The 23,847-nt window shown below is 38.0% G+C and overlaps 1 protein-coding gene and 1 pseudogene across 12 annotated transcripts in view; one reads left to right on the forward strand and one right to left on the reverse strand.

Annotated features, from left to right (window-relative positions):
- The window catches only part of TMEM135 (transmembrane protein 135), a 271,164-nt gene that overhangs the window by 51,259 nt on the left and 196,058 nt on the right, over nt 1-23,847 (forward strand). For 4 of the 12 annotated variants that reach the window (XR_012509763.1, XR_012509762.1, XM_010973381.3 and 1 more), the window contains exon 1: nt 4,108-4,466. The exons of 7 other annotated variants lie outside the window; for them this stretch is intronic. Coding sequence is in view for 3 of the 5 variants with exons in the window: in XM_010973381.3 (XP_010971683.1) it covers nt 4,326-4,466 (141 nt within the window). In the remaining 2 variants the exon portion in view is untranslated. Of the gene's footprint in view, nt 1-4,106; nt 4,467-23,847 lie in introns of those variants that run through there. One more of the 12 variants, XM_010973382.3, reaches the window with a different exon arrangement.
- On the reverse strand, nt 960-4,327 carry LOC105083603 (cofilin-2 pseudogene; annotated as a pseudogene).

The following is a 23,847-nucleotide window of genomic DNA, read 5'->3' on the forward strand; positions in this document are numbered from 1 at the left end:
TTTGCTGTACCATATGGTAAATATAATGTTTATCATTATGCATGCAAACTACATACGCTGTTACACTCAAAAAGCAACTGATAATTAGCAATTGTATCAATTGTTTGGTGATTATAACGCTATTCTTTAGATATTGTACATCCTAACATGATAGTCTGTTACTCATATTTGGCATTTTACTTTATTTTAAGTACATGTTAAGAATTTGGGGGTTTATGTGTAACACATTTTATTTTTTTCCCCATTTAAAAATAGGCTCCCATTCAGCGTTTTCTTGAGGATCATCAGATTTTCAGGGGTGGATTATTGAAATGAAGCAGGATAAGCCTACATCACTATTCCTATAATAACCTGTGGACAAGTTTATGCTGTGTTTCTGACCCTCGCATATTTTGAATTGTAATTTTTAAAAAATTGTGATTGTCTTGTTCCTATACTACCATTGTTTTGGGGTATGTTAAGGTGGGGGATAACTTGAACATGAGAGTTGTATTTGATCCTGCGGAGGATCCTGGATGTTGAATAGGATAGGGTTACTGCATGGGAATTTAGGTTGTCTCCCTTGAGAATGAAAGGGTGTGTTTATCTGTGGGCAAAAGGATGTACCCAGATGTTCCCAGATGTTTGGGCAACCAGAGGGGTAGATCTATGGTAGACACTTCTGGTACTCGGTGGTATCTGTTCTTTTCATTTTGCTCAGTAATAAAACTCCAAGCGTTAGCTGGGCATTTGTACAACCAATTAAAAAAAAAAAAAAAGATTCCATTTCCCAGCCTCTCTTGCAACTAAGTATGGCCATATGACTAAGTTTTGGGCAGTGGATTGTAAGAAGTGGTTTGCATAGATCTTCTGGGGAGTTTTCTTGAAGAGAGGAAGTATTTCCTCTGTTCCTCTTTTGCTGGTCTCCCTGGCTAGCATGTGGATGATATGGCTCAAGGTGAAGCAGCCATCTCGTAAGTTAGGAGGGAAATCACAGGTAACAGTTGGCAGAGCAAACTGTCAGAAGGTGTCTGGGATCCCTGATAGGTGCGGAGCCACCATTTTAGCCTAAGACTGCTTATGTTTATCCAAGAGAGAGACAAACTTCATTTTTCACCACTATTATTTTGGGCTTTCAATCTGAGCAATGCTCTTTTATTATCTTTAGTTTATACTGTCTCATATTTATACACCTATTTTATATTATCTTGTTTATTTCTTGCCTATTTTTTTCCTCTTCCCCGTCTAGAATGCTGGTTGTATGAAAATAGACACCTCTCTCCCTCTCTCCCTTTTTGGTAATATGTTACAATTTTTATTGTGACAACAGCCTTCTTGTGAGGGTGGGGAGTTTGATCTCAAAAATATTGTTCCATTTAAGGTTTAGTTATATGGAAATTGCCATCATGACTGATAAGTCAACCTATCTTCAGTGTTGAAAGACTCACATGGTAAACATAAAGGTACAAACACGACTTAGTAGTGTATACTCAATGGAAAACAAGAGCATTCATAACAGCTATTTCTTTTAAGAAGATATGCAGGTAACACAAATAAACACTGCGCTACTAGGATAAGTTGACACAGTTGCCACAACTTACTCATTCTTTTTATGGGTGGGGGTGGGGTTAAATTCATTACAAAAAAAGTGCCTTCAGTGCTTAGTGTTATATCCATGCTGCCATGTCAAAAAAATAGGCTTGCCAAGGTGGGCGAAGTGTATGAATGCTCGTGCCTCACAGAACTGCAAACTGCAACTATAATGAGACTGAATGAAGTTTACCATTTGACCAGTGGGTAATACTTTCAAGGCATTCAATTAGCTTAACTTTTGCAGTATTCTAAGCTATTCACATTGACAATCACGTACATTGTAGTGCTTGTTGCAAGGGAGGCACGTAACTAGTTGTTTCGTCTACAGTATTCTGGGAAAGCATTCCTTGGGTTCTACATAAAAGTAATAGTATTAAACAGTCTAGTGGCAATCGCCGATAGGCTGCTTACATGAATGGTATTTCCTTCATTAATTGTTTTGAAAGGGCCAACTAGTGAAGGGGAAAAACCCAAAACAACCCCCAGCACTATTCCAGTTGACTGAGCTGCAGAAGTGGAAGTTCCTTACCACACAGATGGCATTTGACTGTCATTTTATAAGGGTTTTCCTTCAAGTGAGACTACTGCACTGTCTCCCAAGTTCTCTGCAAGTGATGAATGCTTCATTATGTCATCCATGCCATTTACATGCCACTCATGTTTAATATCTCCAAATTTCTTTTTAATGACATCTTTAAAGCTGACATAAATAATCTTGCTTTTTAAAGGTGCACTCTCAGAAGCCCAGAATATAAATTCTTTCTTGGACTCTTCTGTTTCTCATGTGGCATCATACAGAGCAGATTAGCAATCATTCGGAGGTAGCAACTTCACAACAGATGTATAGGGATCCTCTGCAGTATCAACAGTGTCATTCCCAAAGATCTGCTTTGCTTCCTCTACAGTCTTTTTCTCTCCCCTTAAACAGAAGATAACAGTTTTATTTCTTTTTCTGATCTCCTCTTGTGTAGAAGATTTCCTTATTTTCCTATCATGAAATACTTTGGTGATGTCATCATTTACTATAACTCCTGAGCTCTGGCTCCGGCTCTGTGGCACTGGGAGGGGGAGAAGGAGGGGTGGTTGAAACTTCTCTCTCTTGTTCACATCTGAATCTACAGAGCTTAGAATAGTGCCTGGAAAATAGCATGTGCTCAGTAGATATCTGTAGAATGAATGAATGAAGACTAGATTAGAATCGGATTCCTCTAAAAGTAGTAAGCGCCTGCTTTGAGAAACTAAATTTAGAATTCCAAGGAACCTGGAAGGTTATTATAGGTGAGGAAACTGACATTTTAGAGGGGTTGTAAGACTCATAAACCACTCAAGTTCCTTGTCATTGTTGGCCTAGTTTTTCTAGCCAGGTGTGAGTTCTAAGACCACTGCTGCCTCTACACATATACTATTTGAAGCCGAGTCCCCCTAAAACTGAGTTCCCTTACTGAGTTTATGATTAATCTATCTAAAACTTAATTCCCTTTCTTATCCCCCGCTGACCTCAATCCTGTGCTGACTGAACTAATCAACCAGAGTCAGATGAGGAAAACTGCTGTTGTCAATAACATGGTTAAGGTACTGATTGCTAATATAGATGCCATCACTGACGTACAAACTCAGGTTGTTTCTCCAGGGCAAGATGAGCTCACAGACCCCTGATCCATGGACCACCTGGCCTGAGAATGGTAAACCAGAAACATCCTGACTCACGAAACTACGATTAAGAAATGTCTCAAGATGATGATTAATCCCAGCCGCTTTGTTTTTCCTTTTTAAGAAACCTCTAACTCAAGACCAGGTGGGAGTGGATCTGAAGCTTAGCTCGCACACCCTTGCTTGATGCCCTGCAAAAATCCTTTACTTTGCTACAAGCACTTGCTGTCAATTCGGCTTTCTGTGCCTCCGGCACTTGAGTCCTTGCTAGGTTATTTATTTGGCTGATCAGCAACTGTGAGGATACTGTAGACAGGGCTGTTCAGTAGCCCAGAGTTTTGAAAGGATGACCTCCTGCCTTTTCCCCATACAGGAAGTGCAAGAACATGGCTAACAAATTTTTCAAGCCTTCTCAAACACTGAAGAGCTTAGAAAGCCCAGCAATGGAGAGCAGTGTGGTCCCAACCAGCAGGCAGCCTTAGCTGTTTATTACCTGGCACTCTAGGGCAGGAAAGCTGGCAATTCTGAGGAAGACAGTTGTCCAGGCTCTCCTCTGGCAACCATCTTCCTCCACCAGCTCCCAACAAAGACATTTAATCCTTTTCTTCCACTGCCCTCAGTTCTACTTGGCTGGGCTTTGAGAGGACAGAGACTGGAGTACGACGTGACCCAAGTCACCTCTCCGCGCATCCTTCACAGCACGCGCGCGCCCGCGCGGGGCGTGGGGAGTGCGGAGGCGGGAGGCAGGCGCGCCCGGCTCCCTCCCTTTCGGCTTCCTCCCTTTCTGCTCTCCCCACGCCCAGCGGGGCTCCGAGAGGCGGGCGCGCGCACCCTGCCAAGGCGCGCTGGAGGGAGCGCGCACGCTCCGCCTCTCCCCGCCTCCCCGGCGCGCGCCCCGCCCCCTCGAGCCGCAATACGCCGAGCGCTCGACATCCGAGGACTTTGGCCCAGGGTAACCCTGCTGGCGTGACCTTTCGCCTGTATTCCGCACCTCCCCCGGGCCCGCCCGGCGAGCCCGCGGCGGTTGGGCGCTAGCTGTCCTTCCTCCCTCCCTCCCGAGCTTCGACCCCCTCCCTCCCGGCCCCAGCGCGCGGCTCCTCGTCATGGCGGCTCTCAGCAAGTCCATCCCTCATAACTGCTACGAGATCGGCCACACTTGGCACCCTTCCTGCAGGGTCGCCTTCGTGCATATCACCAGGGGCGCCCTGGAGGAGTCCCTGAAGATCTATGCCCCTCTGTACTTGGTGAGACCCATCAGCCCTTCCCCTAGGATGAGTTTAGTGTGGAGGCTGGGCCAGGGTGTGCAGCAGTGCTCCGGAGGGGCCTGGGGCACTCGCCCTGTGTTAACTTCTCATTGGGAGGGGTCAGGGAGTTTTTGACTGGGGTGGGTGGGTTGTGGAGCGGTCGTGAGGGGCGGATATCCTAAATCCTACGGGGGACGGGAGAAGGGGGAGGGGAATCAGAGGTTGAGTTGTCATCTGAATGCCTGTAGTTGGGGAGAGGATGGGGTCTCAACTTTAAATTTGGGACACCTAAAATTGTGAGTTCAGGGACCTGCGTTATTTTTCCTCTCTCCTGCCCTGTGGTGGAGAGATGTTTGTAGGTCAGCGAGGCAATAAGAAATGGCCTGCAATCATTCCTCATCTAATTCCCTCTATTTTGGCGCCCAACTCTCAAAAAACAATTTTTTAAGGGCATATTTGTTATCAAGTCTCTGTGGACTCAAATCTTGTCTCAGCTTGGGATGACAGGATTGTGGCTTGAGGGTCTTACAGATACTTTTGCAAGTTCGCGAAGTGTTTTATTTCCTGGTTGAGCTTTTGCTCCGTGAGTCTTTGAGTCAGTGAAAATGAGTAGGAAATCTGACTTTATGTCAGGTAGCTCCTTTATTACACAACCTTATATGTAGGGAAACCTAAGTTTGGGCTTTTTAATAGAGAATCTTTGGAAATATGTATATGTATCACTGCTAATTGTTAAAGAAGTTTATTCTTAAATGCTGTCACCAGCATCTCTTTTTTTCAATAATCTCATCCTTGGTATTAATGATTTATCACACTGGCTATTGAAGTTCATTCTCTCATTTTCTTGCCCAGTAGAGCCTGTGTCCTAAGAAGGCAGCAATATTTATTTTTGTATGTTTCCTAACAGTTCCATTCAGTATAAAATGGATGGTCAATTTCCTACTTCTCATCGAGTAATAATTTAGATTTATACCCTAATATTCCTGAAGGTGTGTTATGGCCATATCTGCAGTACTTCTTGAAAAGTCTGATTATTTATTATAGAGATAACAGAGAAATGATAACTTTCTCTGAGATTGCAGAAACCAGTTTCATTTGTGTCATGTACACTAATGTTTTTCAAACTTTAATGCATGTTAGGAATATGCTGATGGCGCCTGTTAGAATCAGGGTTCTGATTTCAGTAGGTCTGGGTGGGGCCTGAAATTCTGCATTTGTAACAAACTCCCAGGTAATACTGATGCTTCTGGACTCAGAGCCACACTTTGTATAGTAAGGATCTAGAGTAGAAGTAGATAGTGAATTTAATTATTAGAGCTGGAAATGTCTTCCTTGATTTTCTTTGGCAAAGATCCATGTTTATCTGCAATTCCACCTGAGTTGTGGCCGGTCAGTAGCTCATTTTTAAAAACAGAATATCTATAAACATGGCTGAGCTCTTGATGTGTTCAATAGTGCAAAGAGATTGTGCCTGCCCTTAGAGGATTGTGATGTAGGTGGGGAAAGAGTTCATGGTATGTAATTTCTCCCTCTTTTATTGGGCCTCATTTATTCATTGATTCATTCAATAACTATTTGTAGAGTGTCTGATATTTTTCATGTCTACTGCCTAGATAATTTATTGGTTATGTTCCATGGTAGGGAAGTTCAGGAGAGCCACCGGAAATGGGTTCTTCTATTCCAGCAGGTGGGTTTGGAGCATGTGGGTCAAGAAATGTTTGTGTTTTACTGTTATATTTCCAAGTAGATTAAATATTACTTGAGGACAAATCCTCCATCTTATTTGGCCTTGTAGCTGTATTTGAAATACAGCTGGTATTTCAGACTTTGGGTCGCTGTTCGTGGGTGTTTGTAAAATAAAATTGGTGGGAACTGATCAGTTTTTATTTTAAGTGAAACAGGAGAATAGGAAAATCAGAGTCCATTGCAGGTGGTACGGATAAGCATTATTTCATAACAGTTTTGTTTTGGTTATATTTGTATGTGTGGCTGGGTCTCTTAGAGCTTGTAGCAACCCTTTGCTCTTTGTCAGTGTTGGCCAATTTTGATTAAATGTATAACCCCAGGTGCCAAGATACAAGGTGGTGTGGGAAGAAGTGGGTGGACTTTTAAAAAGGATCTCAGCTCTGTCAGTTACTAGCTATTTGACTTTGTGCAAGTTACTGTGTCTTTCTCTGTGAGAATTAAGTGAAATAGTGCACTGGAGATGTATCATATTTTCTAGTTCATAATAGATCTTGAATAATTATGCATTTTTTTCTTCCCCGTTCCCTCAGTGGCACTTAAGTTAGGTGTGAAATTTGTTGAGGGTCGCTAGGGAGGGCTTCTTGAAAGAAGTGGCATTTGACTTGGGCCTTGAAGATAAGGATGTACATTGATTCATGTAGTGGATAGTTATAGAATTACTTACTCTTAATGGAGGGGAGGGAGAATAGTGTGAATTGAGGCAGAAATCTAAGCAGTTTTTTAAGAGAAGCAGTATGTATATTGATTGGCTAAAACAGAAGTTTTGTGTATAGGACATATGAGCGATCACAACTCTTATTTATTGAACACTCATGTGCTTAGACCTTCACATGTTTTCTCTTATTTAACCCTTACACAACTCCGTCTTCTTAGCCCCATTTCATAGGTAAGAAAATGAAGATTAGAGACATCAAGCAATTTCCAAGATTCAGAGTTAGTAAGGGAAACAGACAGGATTTAGTTCTAGGTTTTTGTATTTGTTTGTTTTGTTTTGGCTTAAAGTCAGACTGAAGTCCAGACTAAAGGAGCCATTGAGATTTTTTTTGAACAAAGGGGTTACAAGTACAGAATGGTGCTTTAAGATGATGAATCTGGTCGAAATGGTTAGACTGCATTGGAAAGATTTGTTTAAGAATTGATGCAGTAGATTCATTTAAGTGGTGGAAAGAATCAGTTCCCATGGAATCCCACTCTACAACTTACTAGCAGTGTGACTATAGGAAAATTACCTTGCCTTAGTCTCCTTGCTTTGCAGAAGATAATTATACCCATCATTTAGGGCTGTTGTGAGGATTTAAATGGGATAATAGTGTGTAGGAATAGTAGCTATCACATCTTGGGGCCCTCATAAAGTGTTGCTATTATTAAAATAGTGCATTCATTATGGGTTATGTCTCTATCTCCAGTTAGAACGGTGGTTTTTATTTAGAATTAGCACAGTACTTCAGTAAGTGTTTCAGTGAGTGTCTGAATGAGTGCAGGTATGAATGAATGAACTCATGAATAATTCAGAAGTGAGGAGATAGTATTTGGCAGGTCTAAGGCAGTGCCAGAGAGAATGGAAGGACAGTTATAGAACCATTTCACAGGAAGAATGAACAGGACTTACAGACCAAGAATATTGGGGCAGTGTGAGGACTTATTTCTGCTTCCAGGATTTCAAGTCTGATGGATGCTGTTGCCATCAAGGAGATGTTTTGAAGGGAAGCTGGTTTGAGGGAAAATTTTAATCAAGAGTGTTTTCTGGAGCCTATAAAATGGGTCTTGTATATCAGCTTTACATTGGAAATATTGTCATGTGTGTTATACTAAGCTGATTCCCTTGGTTCCTTTCGGATTTACTCTCTTCCTCTGTACATCTGCTCCTAAGCTTCTTTTTCATCTTGGTATCTCCAGCTGTTCTTAGTAGTCACCTTCTAATGCTTAAGCCATGTTGAAATATAGATGAACTATTCCTTTTCACAGTGAATCTTTGTGTTTTCACAGTTTATAAAAACATCAATCCTCACCATGAATTCACTTTATGTAATTTTTTTTTAAAGAATCTAACATGTACTATATGCCAACAATTTTTGCCTGTACCAAAAATTATTTCAGGAAGCTATCTTTTATTGGGTGTTAGTTATCGCCACACATTCATAAGAAGTGGTACCCCTCGCTACACACATTCACGTGAAACAGTTGTTGAACTGTTTAAACCCTTATCTCCGACTAAAATTAATGAAAGCATGGTGCCCTAGGTACTTTGTGGCAAATTGGGAATACACAGTTGCCCATTTAGGGAGATGGATTCTATCTGTTCAAATTCTTAGGTACCTTTGCTAAGAAGGAAAACTTGTTCACTTATCTCAGGTGGCTCTAAGGTTCTTTCTTATGCTTTTCCTTGTGTCTTTCCACAGGACCTCCAGATTAGGGTACTGGCACTTACTGTTAGCTGACTTCAGAGTAGAACATTTACACTTTTGGAAAAGAAGAATTTTTTCGTTGACCTTTAGATGTTCACACCCTTCTTCAGACTATGAAAGATGTTTACTTAATATTTACTCCCCTTGAATTGTATAATCTTAACAGACTTGTTAGATTACAAAGGGTCAGTTCATTGCTCCTAGACTCTGAATAAACACTTAAGCAAGAGTTGGACTTCTTAGGAATAAAAGAACAACTTATGGACAGTCTTTAGTTGTGAAACTTCGAAACCACTGACTGTGAAATCATTTCAGTGATATGGACGGAGTTTTTTTTTTTTTTTTTTCTTTTTTCTCTCACATGGCTTTATTTTGTGGAAAAAGTGGGAATTCTACAAAACATTAAAAGCTTAACTCTGCTTACAAGTTGCTGTTCAGATTTCTGTATTGACTTATCCTGGATTCTGGGGTCAAATTGCCTTTGTTAGAATTCTGGTTCACTACTTACTAGTTGGATAACCTCAGACAAATTACATAACTGCTGTAAGTCTCAATTTTTGTACCTGTACCATTGGAGAAATGGTGAAATTTAACTCCTGGTGGGGATTAAGTGGAGCATAATATGTGGAGTGCTTCTGAGCACATAGTGTGCACTGAGTTTTTACAAGGCATTGATTTAATGGGTTTTTCGAAGTTTTTGGTAATAGGCCATTTGTTTTTGTTTTTGTTTTTTCTTAGAGAGAGAGAGAGAGAGACAATGAAGTCATTAAGGAATATAAACTGCTAAGAATATTTGGGTTACTTGACATTTGGAGATCATGGAATTTGTAAATAAGGTGGACTAATCCCCCTTTCATTTTTGCCTGAGGCCTACGTAGAGGTGGAGGTGAGGGGCTCATTTTTTTCTTTCTTTTCAATAAGTAAATTTTTTTTTTTTTACAGGATTTCTTATTATCCTTTTAGAGGTATAACAGTCATTAGGTCTTCTCCTTTTAAACGAGAAATTAGATGATGAATTTTACTATTTATTAACAAGAGATTTTGAGTCTGTTGAACTTGTTTTTGTATGTGACTTTTTATTTTTGGCTGATCTCTGTTGAATACAAAGTACCTTCTAGCACATTACTTCTAGTTCAAGGTTGCAGGCTTACGTTTTATACTTAATTCTTTCTTAACTCACCCTTTTTTGTAGCAAATATATCTGAGTAAAGCTGGTCAAATCTTCTTTACTGTTGTTTGCCCCTTTATTTATCATAAATCAGGGACAAAAAATAAATATTGGAATATAGGATCTAAGTAATGATGATCCATTGCTGTTCATGTTTCTCAGTGAGTAGATTCTTATTAAAATGGACATTTGGTTGATTTAAAAAATTTTTTAAAAGCCTTCAGATCCTTAATAAGTATTTTTCAATGCCAGCATTATTTCCTTTTTCCTGGTTGTTAGAGAATTCTCTTCAAATCAAAAGGAGTGGTCCTCTATTTAGGAAAGTTTCTCCCTTCAATAGAATACCTCATTTTGGTAGGGAGAGAAGTCCACCTGGAGAAGTGAGGGAACCAAATCCACACTGGGGTGACAGATTTTTCCGTCTGATTGCCTTTACAACCAGCTCTCAAGTCGATTCACTGTGATATACATTATTTTGAATAACCAGTACTACTCAGGTACTATTTAGAAAATGTTATTTTTCATGAACTCTTGACTCATTGAAACATTTTTTTTGATTATTTGCTGATAAATATTTATGAAAAAATATACACAAATGGAGCAGAGACAGATTTGATGACTAGGTTTAGTAATATCTCAACTGTTAGTATTGGAATATTTGTCCTCTGTTCATTTACCAGTTATTTATTGAGTCTGCTATTTGCAGGGTGCTGTGTGCTGTGTGGTATGTGCTATGTGCTATGTGGTATGGTGGAGAATAAAAAAATGAATGGGACGTACTTCTTATATTGTAAGTTTACAGTCAAGGAGGGGAGATTAGGCATGTACTATCGTGTAGTAAATTCCATTAAGATAAATATTATAAGGTACAGATTAAAGCGGTTTGAGAGATGGAAGGTATAAGATCACATTTGGCTGGGAGGTAAGGGGAAACTTAATGGAAGAGACGCATTTCAGTGACTTTGAAGGAAACGCAGGATTTGAAAAGGTAGAAATAGGTGGTAGATAAGGGAGAGGAATGGCTTGAACAAAGACATTCAGGTAGAACAGGATATGGTATGCTTTGGGGAGTGGCAGGTGGAATTCGGACTTTATTTGATGTAGTAGGCGATCACTGAAGGTTGCCAACACGTGGTAGTATGTTTGAAGTTGTTTCATAAAGCTTAATCTGGCAGAGATATATAGAAATCTTAGATTTAGTGACCCAGATGTAAAGCAGGGGAAGAATTCAACAAAGCTGTTAAGATTTTAAGCCTTGTTTATTGGAATGTGTGGAAGGTAGTGCTTTGGAAAAAATATTTTCAGTGAAATATACTGGAAAGGTAGTGCTTTGGAAAAAATATTTTCAGTGAAATATACTGGACTACTCTGGGGCATATTAAGTTTTAGCAGCTAGTGCCATATCTGGGTGGAAAATGACCAAGAGGCATTGAGAAATGCAGAGCTGCTGTTCTAGAGTGAAGGTGGGGCTAGAAATTTAGGTTTAAATACCAGAGAACTAGGGGTGAAAGTTGAAGCTGTGGTAGGTCAACGAGGAAGAGAGGTCCTTAGGGCAAGAGGGAGAGAATTTAGAAAGAAAAAACAACTTGAGGAATGCTTGTTTTTTGAGTGGGACAAGAAGAGAAGCAGTCAGAGAGGTATGAAGAGATGGAGAAGAAAGTGTTGCAAAGAAGTCTTGAGCAGGGAGTTTGGGAAGGTATTGTTAAGGGGTAGGAGGAGCGTGGACTTGAATCTCAGTCCTGCCACTTATTAGCTTTGTGACCTTAAGCCAGGCTCTTAACCTCTGTGAACCTTAGTGTTCTCGTCTATAAAGTGGTGGTAAAACAGTCATCTCGTGACCCTGGTAACTGTGAATCAGCACTTGTTACACTTCTGCGCAGGGCGCTCCAGTGGTTTTCCATCTCAGTGAGATGTGCGGGCTTTACTGTGGCCTGCGGGGCCTTGCGTGATGTTGACTGTTGCTTGATAGCGTTTCGTATCATTTTCCCCTTGCTTATTCACCTCCACCCAGATATAATTATATGATTTTTTTTTTTATATTTTGGAATCTGTTTTGTTATTTAGAACAGAGTATTCTTATTTTTTATGGAGTGTCTTAAATTGGACAATAGATTGTCAAAAACAAACATTTCTATGGAGTGAATGAATATAAGGTGGCTTCCTCTTTTTGATAAAAAAATGTGATAAGACTTTGATAATAGATTTATAATTTATTCATTAAATATTTATTGAATAGCTAGCAGGCACTGTGGTAGGTGATAATTAGGGAAGGGGAGCTAATTAAAGTGACTGCTTAACAAAGAGCTAAATAAAAGGTTTTTGGAAAGTCTTTTCAAAATATATTGGTACAATTTCTTGCATTACTTGTATAGTGTAGTGAATATGAAATATATTTACATCCCCAAGGACTGCTCTAGGCACATAGTAATGCATAATATTAGTTGATGCTTTGACGATTAAGGGTGTTAAAATATTTTATCATAACGATAGTGTTGAAGATTTGTTTTAATCTCTATCGATCTGAAGTCAAACTTTTTTTTTAAGTTTAATTTTTTAAAATATATTTTTACTGAAGTATAGTTAGTTTGCAGTGTGTCAGTTTCTGGTGTACAGCACAATACTTCAGTCATGTAGGAACATACATATATTTGTTTTCATATTCTTTTTAACCGTAAGTTACTACAAGATACTGAATCTAGTTCCCTGTGCTATACAGTATAAACTTGTTGTTTGTCTATTTTATATATAGTAGTTAGTATCTGCAAATCTTGAACTCCCAATTTATCCCTTCCTACCCCCTTTCCCCCATGGTAACTATAAGTTTTTTTCTGTATCTGTGAATCTGTGTCTGTTTTGTAAATAAGTTCGTTTGTCCTTTTTTTTTTTAGATTCTATGTATATGTGATATCATATGGTATTTTTCTTTCTCTTTCTGGGTGAAACTTAAATTGTCTTTTGGTTTATCACTGTCTTAGCTTTCTTTCTACTAACTGATCTCCTCTAAAAGAGTGTTGTGATTTAAGGTTTTTTTGGTGCATTTTTGTCTTCATGTTTAGAATGAGATGAATCTGTTTCATCTTGGGAAACTAGGAGTATAGTTAATAAGCATTTGTTAATGAGCCTGATTTATTAGTGAATCAAATTAGTATTATAAACTGATATTATCAGTTGCATATGAGGCTCTCTCTCTCATAATTATACTTGAGGAGAATCAATTGAAGTGAACACATGCAGATTTTGAGTAATTTTGCTTTTAGCAGCATGGAAAAATATTCAGTGAAATGAATTTAAGTATGGAAAAGAAAGTATGGAAAGAGGGAGAGTGCTAGGTCAAGTATCGTCACGTTTGAGCAGGTTCCTTTTATAAGACTGCTGAATTTACAGTGCTTTCAATTTATCATCCTTTATTTTGTATAGTCTTTTGACTTATTACATGTGTTAGGTTGCTTTGGTTTCTTGATTCTAACTAGATCTTTAGAGTTTGGATTGTGATTAGTCCAGTTTGAGAGTTGCCTTGAAGGATTCTGTATCTCTTAACAGTGATGGAAGGAGGCCTGTTCTGATCATTTTTGATTTTAAACCTTGAAAAAAGTAGGCATGGGGCCATCTTTTCCAGACCTGTATCTCAGAGACTCTCAAGCCCAGGGGACGCTGAATTAATCAGGACCACACTGAATTTCAGAGTGTGTTCATAGTTCCATTTGGAGCCCACAGAGTGTTACTGTAACTGTATTTACTCCGAATCTTCGAATCTTCGTTGTTTCTCTCTTTCCTACCCTCATTTTATTCTTCAGGTGTTTCAGATTGCCTGCAATGTGTCAGAAACATAGGGATAAGGGGAAACAAGATATATGTGGACATTACAGTTAAGGGGGAAGATCAACTTAAAAGAGACATACAAAAGTTACTTTGTTTTCAAAAAAAGTTATCTCAACTGTGGTAAGTGCTATGAAGAAGTACAGGATGTCACTGGAGCGTGTTACGTGAGAACGCATTCTAGTGTGGTGGGCTGGGAAGGCTTTGTCAGCGAAGTAATATAGTGAGTATATGGATAGATATTAAGTCAATATGTATTAGGCTAAACATTTATGGCACATAACCCAAAGTTTAGCATGAGGAAAGTCAGAAATAAGAAGCAATTACTTTATAGAAAGAGAGATTATTTATTGATTTCTTAAATTCAACAAGTGGTGAAGCAGTTTGGCATTTTTTAGCAACACAGTCCCCTGATATCTGTAACTTCTTCTCTTGCTCAGATTATCCCTACTACTCTGGTTTGAGCTCTTAGTTTGCTAGAATTCTATTTTAAGGATTGAATTCAGTACACCCAATTTTCTCACTGGAGAGACTGGAATATAAATCTGAATAAAGTTCCTTAATAAGAAGTGTATTATTTGAATTTTTCTTCATTAGTTAAGGTATTTCATATTAGAGCCCATAATATTTATATTTAACTATGCAGAAGATGGTAGGGTCTGAAAAATGTTTTGGTTCTAGATTATAGTATTGCATGGAGAGTTCTATCAATAAATTGAAGTAACAGGTGTGTGTTTTCAAGACTGTTCCTATATTACCCAAAATTATTAATATTACTTACTCAGTTTGGAACGTGGCTATAATATATATACACAGGGCTCAATGTGAGTCTTGTTCTTAATCATATTTTGTCTTAGTATTATATCTAAAGTATATTTTCAGGTTTATCTTTAAAGCCTATGTTAACTTCCACATATATTTAAAAGTGGCCCTTTTATTGAGAGTACACTGTTACAAGCTTAATGGTGACCACTGAAGACTGATAGTATGATTTTCATTATAAGGAGATTTTTTTTAACATTTTTTATTGATTTATAATCATTTTACAATGTTGTGTCAAATTCCAGTGTTCAGCACAATTTTTCAGTTATTCATGGACATATACACACTCATTGTCACATTTTTTTCTCTGTGAGTTATCATAACATTTTGTGTATATTTCCCTGTGCTATACAGTGTAGTCTATTCTACAATTTTGAAATCCCAGTCTATCCCTTCCCACCCTCCACCCCCCTGGTAACCACAAGTCTGTATTCTCTGTCTGTGAGTCTATTTCTGTCCTTTATTTACGCTTTGTTTTTGTTTGTTTGTTTGTTTTTGTTTTTGTTTTTTAGATTCCACATATGAGCGATCTCATACGGTATTTTTCTTTCTCTTTCTGGCTTACTTCACTTAGAATGACATTCTCCAGTAGCATCCATATTGCTGCAAATGGCATTATGTTGTCGGTTTTTATGGCTGAGTAGTATTCCATTGTATAAATATACCACCTCTTCTTTATCCAGTCACCTGTTGATGGACATTTAGGCTGTTTCCATGTTTTGGCTATTGTAAATAGTGCTGCTATGAACATTGGGGTGCAGGTGTCATCCTGAAGTAGATTTCCTTCTGGATACAAGCCCAGGAGTGGGATTCCTGGGTCATATGGTAAGTCTATTCCTAGTCTTTTGAGGAATCTCCACACTGTTTTCCATAGTGGCTGCACCAAACTGCATTCCCACCAGCAGTGTAGGAGGGTTCCCCTTTCTCCACAGCCTCTCCAGCATTTGTCATTTGTGGATTTTTAAATGACGGCCATTCTGACTGGTGTGAGGTGATACCTCATTGTAGTTTTGATTTGCATTTCTCTGATAATTAGTGATATTGAGCATTTTTTCATGTGCTTTTTGATCATTTGTATGTCTTCCTTGGAGAATTGCTTGTTTAGGTCTTCTGCCCATTTTTGGATTGGGTTGTTTATTTTTTTCTTACTGAGTTGTATGAGCTGTTTATATATTCTGGAGATCAAGCCTTTGTCGGTTTCACTTGCAAAAATTTTCTCCCATTCCGTAGGTTTTCTTCTTGTTTTATTTCTGCTTTCCTTTGCTGTGCAGAAGCTTGTAAGTTTCATTAGGTCCCATTTGTTTATTCTTGCTTTTATTTCTTCTAGGAGAAACTTTTTGACATGTATGTCAGATAATGTTTTGCCTATGTTTTCCTCTAGGAGGTTTATTGTATCTTGTCTTATGTTTAAGTCTTTAATCCATTTTGAGTTGATTTTTGTATATGGTGTAAGGGAGTGTTCTAGCTTCATTGTTTTACATGCTGCTGTCCAGTTTTCCCAACACCATTTGCTGAAGAGACTGTCTTTATTCCAATGTATATTCTTGCCTCCTTTGTCAAAGATGAGTTGACCAAAAGTTTGTGGGTTCATTTCTGGGCTCTCTATTCTGTTCCATTGGTCTATATGTCTGTTTTGGTACCAATACCATGCTGTCTTGATGACTGTAGCTCTATAGTATTGTCTGAAGTCTGGGAGAGTTATTCCTCCAGCCTCTTTCTTTCTCTTCAGTAATGCTTTGGCAATTCTAGGTCTTTGATGGTTCCATATGAATTTTATTATGATTTTTTCTAGTTCTGTGAAATATGTCCTGGGTAATTGGATAGGGATTGCATTAAATCTGTAGATTGCCTTGGGCAGTGTGACCATTTTAACAATATTGATTCTTCCAATCCAAGAGCATGGAATATCTTTCCATTTTTTAAAGCCTTCTTTAATTTCCTTCATCAATGGTTTATAGTTTTCTGTGTATAATTCTTTCACCTCCTTGGTTAGATTTATTCCCAGATATTTTATTACTTTGGTTGCTATTTTAAAGGGGATTGTTTCTTTACTTTCTTCTTCTGTTGATTTATCGTTAGTGTAAAGAAATGCAACTGATTTTTGAACGTTAATTTTGTAACCTGCTACCTTGCTGAATTCTTCAATCAGCTCTAGTAGCTTTTGTGTGGACCTTTTAGGGTTTTCTATATATAGTAACATGTCATCAGCATATAATGACACTTTTACCTCTTCTTTTCCAATTTGGATCCCTTTTATTTCTTTCTCTTGCCTGACTGCTGTGGCTAGGACTTCCAGGACTATGTTGAATAGGAGTGGTGATAGTGGGCATCCTTGTCTTGTCCCAGATTTTAGTGGGAAGCTGTTGGGTTTTTCACCGTTGAGTACTATGCTGGCTGTAGGTTTGTCATATATAGCTTTTATTATGTTGAGATATGTTCCCTCTATACCCACTTTGGCGAGTTTTTATCATAAATGGGTGTTGAATTTTATCAAATGCTTTTTCTGCATCGATTGAGATGATCATGTGGTTTTTGTCCTTTCTCTTGTTGATGTGATGTATTACACTGATTGATTTGCATATGTTGAACCAGCCTTGTGTCCCTGGGATGAACCCCACTTGGTCATGATGTATAATCTTTTTTATGTGTTGTTGGATTCTATTTGCTAAAATTTTGGAGAGGATTTTGGCGACTATGTTCATCAGTGATATTGGCCTATAATTCTCTTTTTTTGTAGTGTCTTTGCCTGGTTTTGGTATCAGGGTGATGGTGGCTTCATAGAATGAGTTTGGGAGTATTCCCTCCTTTTCAATCGTCTGGAAGAGTTTGAGAAGGACTGGTATGAGTTCTTCTTTGTATGTTTGGTAGAATTCCCCGGTGAAGCCGTCCGGTCCTGGACTTTTATTTGTAGGGAGATTTTTAATTGCTATTTCTATTTCCTTTCTAGTGATTGGATTGTTCAACTGTTGTTGATTTCCAGTTTCATGGCATTGTGGTCAGTAAAGATGCTTGAGATAATTTCTATCTTCTTAAAATTGTTGAGGTTTCTTTTGTGCCCAAGTACATGATCGATCCTGGAAAATGTTCCATGTGCACTCGAAAAGAATGTATATCCTATTTTTGGGGGGTGTAATGCTCTGAAAATATCCACCAAATCTAGTTTTTCTATTTAAGGAGATTTTATAGTAAGTAGCTAAGGAAACTTTTAAAGATTTGCTTTTATTTTCTGGCATTTATTATTAACAAAGTTGCTCTAGTTTGTTTTTTTTTTTTTCTTTTTTTGAAGTATAGTTGCTTTGCAATATTATATTAGTTTCACGTGTACAACATAGTGATTCAAAATTTTTGTAGATTATACTCCATATAAAGTTATTCTAAAATATTGACTATATTCCCTATGTTGTATAATATATTCTTGTAGCTTATTTATTTTATATGTAGTAGTTTGTACCTCTTAATCCCTTACCTCTATCTTGTCCCTCCCCACCTCCTTTTCCCCAGTAACCACTGTTTTGTTTTCTGTGTCTATGAGTCTGTTTCTGTTTTGTTGTGTTCCTTCCTTTGTTTTATTCCACGTATAAGTGATTAAGTGATAACATACAGTATTGGTCTTTGTCTGATCTATTTCACTAAGCATAATACCATCCAGGTCCATCCATGTTGTTGCAAATGGCAGAATTTCATTCTTTTTAATGGCTGAGTAATATATATAGAGAGATTTTCTTTCTTTCTTTCTTTCTTTCTTTCTTTCTTTCTTTCTTTCTTTCTTTCTTTCTTTCTTTTCTTTCTTTCTTTCTTTCTTTCTTTCTTTCTTTCTTTCTTTCTTTCTTTCTTTCTTTCTTTCTTCCTTCCTTCCTTCCTTCCTTCCTTCCTTCCTTCCTTCCTTCCTTCCTTCCTTCCTCCCTCCCTCCCTTCCTACCTACCTACCTACCTACCTACCTGTACACATCACAACTTCTTTATCCATTCATCTGTTCATCTGTTGATGGGCACTTAGATTGCTTCCATATCTTGGCTATTGTAAATAATGCTGCTGTGAACATTTGGGTGCATGTATCTTCTTACATTAGTGTTTTTGTTTTCTTTGGATATATATCCAGGAGTGGAATTGCTGGGTCATATGGTAGTTCTATTTTTAGTTTTTTGAGGGACCTCCATACTGTTTTCTAAAGTGGCTGCATCAATTTACATTCCCACCAACAGTGTACTGTTCCTTTTCCTCTACATCCTCACCATCATTTGACAGTAGCCATTTTTTTGTAGATTCTGACAGATGTGAGGTGACACCACTGTGGTTTCTCTGATGATGAACGATGTTGATCTTTTCATGTGCCTGTTGGCCATCTGTATGTTTTGTTTGGAAAAACTTCTGTACAGGTCTTCTGCCCATTTTTTAATTGGGTTGTTTGTTTTTTTTGATAATGAGTTGTATGAGCCGTTTGTGTAATTTGGTTATTAACCCCTTTTTGGTCATATCATTTGCAAATACTTTCTCCCACTCAGTTGGTTGTCTTTATTTTGTCAATGGTTTCCTTCACTGTGCAAAAGCTTTTAAGTTTAATTATGTCCTATTTATTTATTTTTGCTTTTGTTTTCTTTGCTTTAGGAGACAGATCCAAAAAAAATTTTATGACTCATGTCAAAGAGTGTTCTGCCTATGTTTTCTCCTAGGAGTTTTAAGGTTTCCGGTCTCACATTTAGGTATTTAATCCATTTTGAGTTTATTTTTGTATGTGGTGTGAGAAAACATTTTAATTTCATTCTTTTACATGCAACTGTCGAGTTTTCCCAGAATCAGTTATTGAAGAGACCTGTTGTATATTCTTGCCTCCTTTGTTGTAGGTTAATTGACCATAAGTGCATAGGAATAAACTCAACCATGGAGGCAAAAGACTTATATTCTGAAAACTATAAAACACTGATGAAGGAAATTGAAGATGACATGGAAATGGAAAATAATCCTGTGTTGATGGGATGGAAGAGTTAATATTGTTAAAATGATCATACTATGCAAGGCAATCTATAGATTCAATGCAATCCCTATCAAAATACCCGTGACACTTTTCACAGAACTAGAACAAATAATCCTGAAATTTATATGGAACCACAAAAGACCACAAATAGCCAAAGTAATTTGAGAAAGAACAAAGCTAGAGAAATTACACTCCCTAACTTCAAACTATGCTACAAAGCTACAGTCATCAAAACAGTATAATACTGGCACAAAACAAAGAGATCAATAAAAAAGAACAGAGAACCCAGAAATAAACTTACACACTTAATGAGTGTTATATCCTCTTCTTGTATTAATCCATTTATCATTATATAATGCCCTTCTTTGTCTTTGATGATAGATTTTATTTTAAAGTCTACTTTGTCTTATATTAATATTGCTACCCCCGCTTTTTTTTAACTTCCATTTAAATGAAATATCATTTTATATTCCCTCATTTTCAGTCTGCATCTTTAGCTCTGAAGTGAATCTCTTGTAAGCAGCACATATATGGGTCTTGTTTTCTTATCCAGTCAGCAACTTGATGTCTTTTGATTGAAGCATTTATTGTCCATTGACATTTAAAGAGATTATTAGTAGATATTTATTTATTACCATTTTGTCACTTGTTCTGCTTGTTTTTGTAGTTGTTCTCTGTTCTTCTTTTAGTTTCTTCCCTTGTGATTTGATGATTTTCTTTAGTGGTGTGCTTGTGTTCTTTGATATACAGTCAGCATGTGCCCAGTGGCTTTGGTGGGAGAGCTTGATCTGAAGTGAGCACCAGTCATGTCTTCACCAAGGGTGTGTTGGCAGCTGTCACCTTGGTGGGAGGTGGGGCTGGGAGATTGAGGGGTTAGAGCCAGAGCCGGTAATGAGCCAGATTCTTTCCTATCCTCAGTGGCCATCACTGCTCTGTTTGAGGCAGGGTTGGGTTCCAAGGTGCTGGAGCAGAAGCCCTGATGGTCAGATCTGAGTTGGTTCTGTTCTCTCTAAATATGCATTCTCCCTTCTCCCTGCAAGGGCAGCTTCATCTCAGAAGGGAACAGTGCTGGAGGAAGAGGGGCTGGAGTGGGCACTACTTGTGGGCTGGGGAATGCTGGGGCCCATGTGAGAAACTGGCCAGAGCCCTAGGCAGTATCAGTCTGCTTCCTCTGCCTTGGTTCCAGGGAGTAAGCAGGTATGTGCATACATTCTTCACAAGTGGAATCTCAGTTTCTTACAGCTCTCTTGTAAGTTTTCAAATCAGCTAAGGGGATTTGTTTTCCTGGTGTTGGATCCCAGGTTCGGGGTGCTGTATATGTGGTTTAAATGCCTTACACCCCAAGGAGGATCTCCCAGCCTGTGATATCTCTTTCCTCTGTGTCCCATCCTCAGGGTGAAGGTACTGACCTGATCACTTCTTTTTTCTGTGTGGCTCTTTCTTTACAGAGTCTGTATAAGAGTCTGGCAATCTTGTTTGTTTTCAGTGAGAATTGCTCCATATGCAGATGTATTTTTGATGTGTCCATGGAGGGAGGTGAGCTCAGAGTCTTCCTACATCGCCTTCCTAATCTCCGCTTTTGGTGGAAGGAAAGCACTGGAGGAAGCAGTGCTTCTCAGATGCTGGTGATATTCTGCTTTTTCATAAGCATCCTTATTCACTGATGAAGAGGGATGAGTGAAAACTTCTGGTTTTTAATAAGCTGGTTGTCAGTGTATGATGAGGCAGCGTGGTGTAGTGCATTGGGTGTAAGGTAGAAGATCTGAGTTTCTGTTTTGCTCTGCAATTTATAGTACGACCCCCAGTTTCCTCATATATAGATAGATGATAATCCTGCTTAACTACTTCATAACATGCTGTAGGAATCATATGACATAGTACCTATGTGAAAGCTTTGAAAACTGCAAAAAAAAAAAAAAAGTAAATATTAGTCTACTTGGTTTTTGTCTTTCTGTTTTAGAATTTAAATTTAGCCTTGGTAGCTTAAAAATAGTTGTACCCTTAAAAGTAAAAGTGTTGGAAGCACTTTAAATGCAGTGTAGAAACACAGAATCTGAAGGGTGTCTTGAGAGTGTGTGGTTGTATGTGTGTGTATGTATGTATATGTACATACACACATACACACACACACACACACACACCTAGAGAGACAGATAGACAGACAGACAGACAGACAGACAGACTTGTAAGGAATTGACTCACACAATAATGGAGGCTGAGAAGTTCCATGATCTGCAGCTGGCAAGCTGGAGACCCAGACAAGCTGATGTGTAGTTGTTTCTAGTCCGTGTTGTAAGGTCTAAGAACAAGGAGAGCTGATGGTATAAGCTCCAGTCCAAAAGACAACAGGCTTGAGATCCAAATGTAGCAGATGTTTCATTCTGGATCCAAAGGTGGGAAAAGACTAATGTACCCATGTGAGGGCATGCAGGCAGGACGAGTTCCCTCTTACTCAGCTGTTTGTTCTGTTGAGATCTTCAGTTCATTGGATTGGCCCACCCACATTAACGAAGGTAACTCCGTTACTCAATATACTGAAAATGTTAATTGCTGTCAGAAACACCCTTCCAGACACACGCAGAATACTGTTTGACCAAATATCGGGCAACCCTGTGGCCCAGTCAAGTTGACACAGAATTAACCAGCATATGCAGTATAAATTTATATGTGACAACAGAGTAATTTAGCCTCCCTTACTATGCTAAATATACATTTCTAATTGAGGTCTTATTCTTTTAAAAGGGGTTTGAAATTTGTTAGAGAAGAATATAGGAAGTCTTCTGACCATAGATGACTATCCTACTTTAATTCTGTTCGTTGGTGTTCTATTTTGAATCAGTTGATGCTGTAAAAATGTGGTGTAGTGTTGTTTCTCATGAGGACCACTTAACTTCTTCTATAGTTATTTTAATTGCCATTTATTTGTTCAAACATCTTGATTTACTAGAGACAAAAGTGTTTTCACAACACTTAATAGAACACATGTGCATAGCACGAAAAAGAATGGGTTGAAGCAGGGAGCCATTGTGCAGAGTGAAGGAAAGTAATATTTTTAAAGTGCCTACTATGTGCTCTTCAATTTTTTGGAAGAGTTTGAGCAGGATTGGTGATACGGAGAGTTTTAATGGTGTGGATGAAAGATCAAGCCAGCTACAACATTCCCTTAAACCAAAGTCTAATCCAGAAAGCAAGGCTCTCATTCTTTAAATGTGTGGTAGAATTCAGAGATGAAGCCGTTAGGTCTTGGCATTTTCTTTTTTTGTGTGAGGTTTTTGATTATTGATTTAATCTTGTTTGTTACTAGTCTATTCAGATTTTCTGTTTCTTCATGATTCGATATTGGTAGATTGTGTGTTTCTAGGAATTCATTTGTTTCTTCTAGGTTATCCAATTTGCTGGTGTATAATTGTTCATAGCAGTCTCGTTGTGTTAGTAGTCTCTACGATCCTTTGCATTTCTTTGATATCAGTAATCATGTCAGTAATCATGTCCTCTCCTTCATTTATAATTTTAAGTCTTACCATTTTTCCGTAGTTTAACTAAAGGTTTTTCAATTTTATCTTTTCAAAACAACAATGCTTTGTTTCATTGATCTTTTGAATTATCTTCCTAATCTCTATTTCATTTATTTCTGCTCTGCTCTTTATTATTTTCTTCCCCCAGCTAACTTTTGGGTCAGTTTGTTCTTTCTAGTTTCCTGAGGTGTAAAATTAGGTTGTTTACTTGAGATCTTTCTTTTTGCTAAATGTAGGCATTTATTGCTATATACTTCCCTCTTAGAACTGCTTTTGTTGCATCCCAAAAGTTTTGATATATTGTGTTCCTACTCGTTTCAAGATTTTTAAAAATTTCTCTTTTGATTTTCTTTGAATCATTGGTTTTTCACGAGTGTGCTGTTTAGTTTCCACATATTTATGAATTTTCTAATTTTGCTCCTGTTATTGAGTTCTAGTCAGTCTTGTTAAATTTTTTAAGACTTGTTTTGAGCCCTAACACATAATGTCATTGAGAATGTTCCATGTGACTTGAAAAGAATGTATATTTTGTTTTTGTTGGATAGAATGTTCTCTATGTGTCTGTTAGTTCCATTTAATCTATATTGTTGGTCAAGTCCAAATATTCTTTACTGATTTACTGTTTAGATGATCTATCCATTATTGAAAGTGGAATATCACAGTTCCCTGTTATTATTATGTTGCTGTTTATTTCTCCCTTCAGTTCTATTGATATTTGCTTTATATAGGTGCTCTGATGTTGGGCATATTTACAATTATTTTATCCCCTTGATTGACTGACCCCTTTATCATTATATAATGACCTCCTCTGTATCTTTTTACAATTTTTGACTTAAAGTCTATTTTATTCTGATATAAGTATAGCCAACCCTTCTCTATTTTGGTTACTATTTGCATGTAGTATCTTTTTCCCATCCTTCTCTCTCAGCCTTTCTG

This window comes from Camelus bactrianus, chromosome 10, assembly GCF_048773025.1.
Source record: "Camelus bactrianus isolate YW-2024 breed Bactrian camel chromosome 10, ASM4877302v1, whole genome shotgun sequence".
Taxonomy (NCBI): domain Eukaryota; kingdom Metazoa; phylum Chordata; class Mammalia; order Artiodactyla; family Camelidae; genus Camelus; species Camelus bactrianus.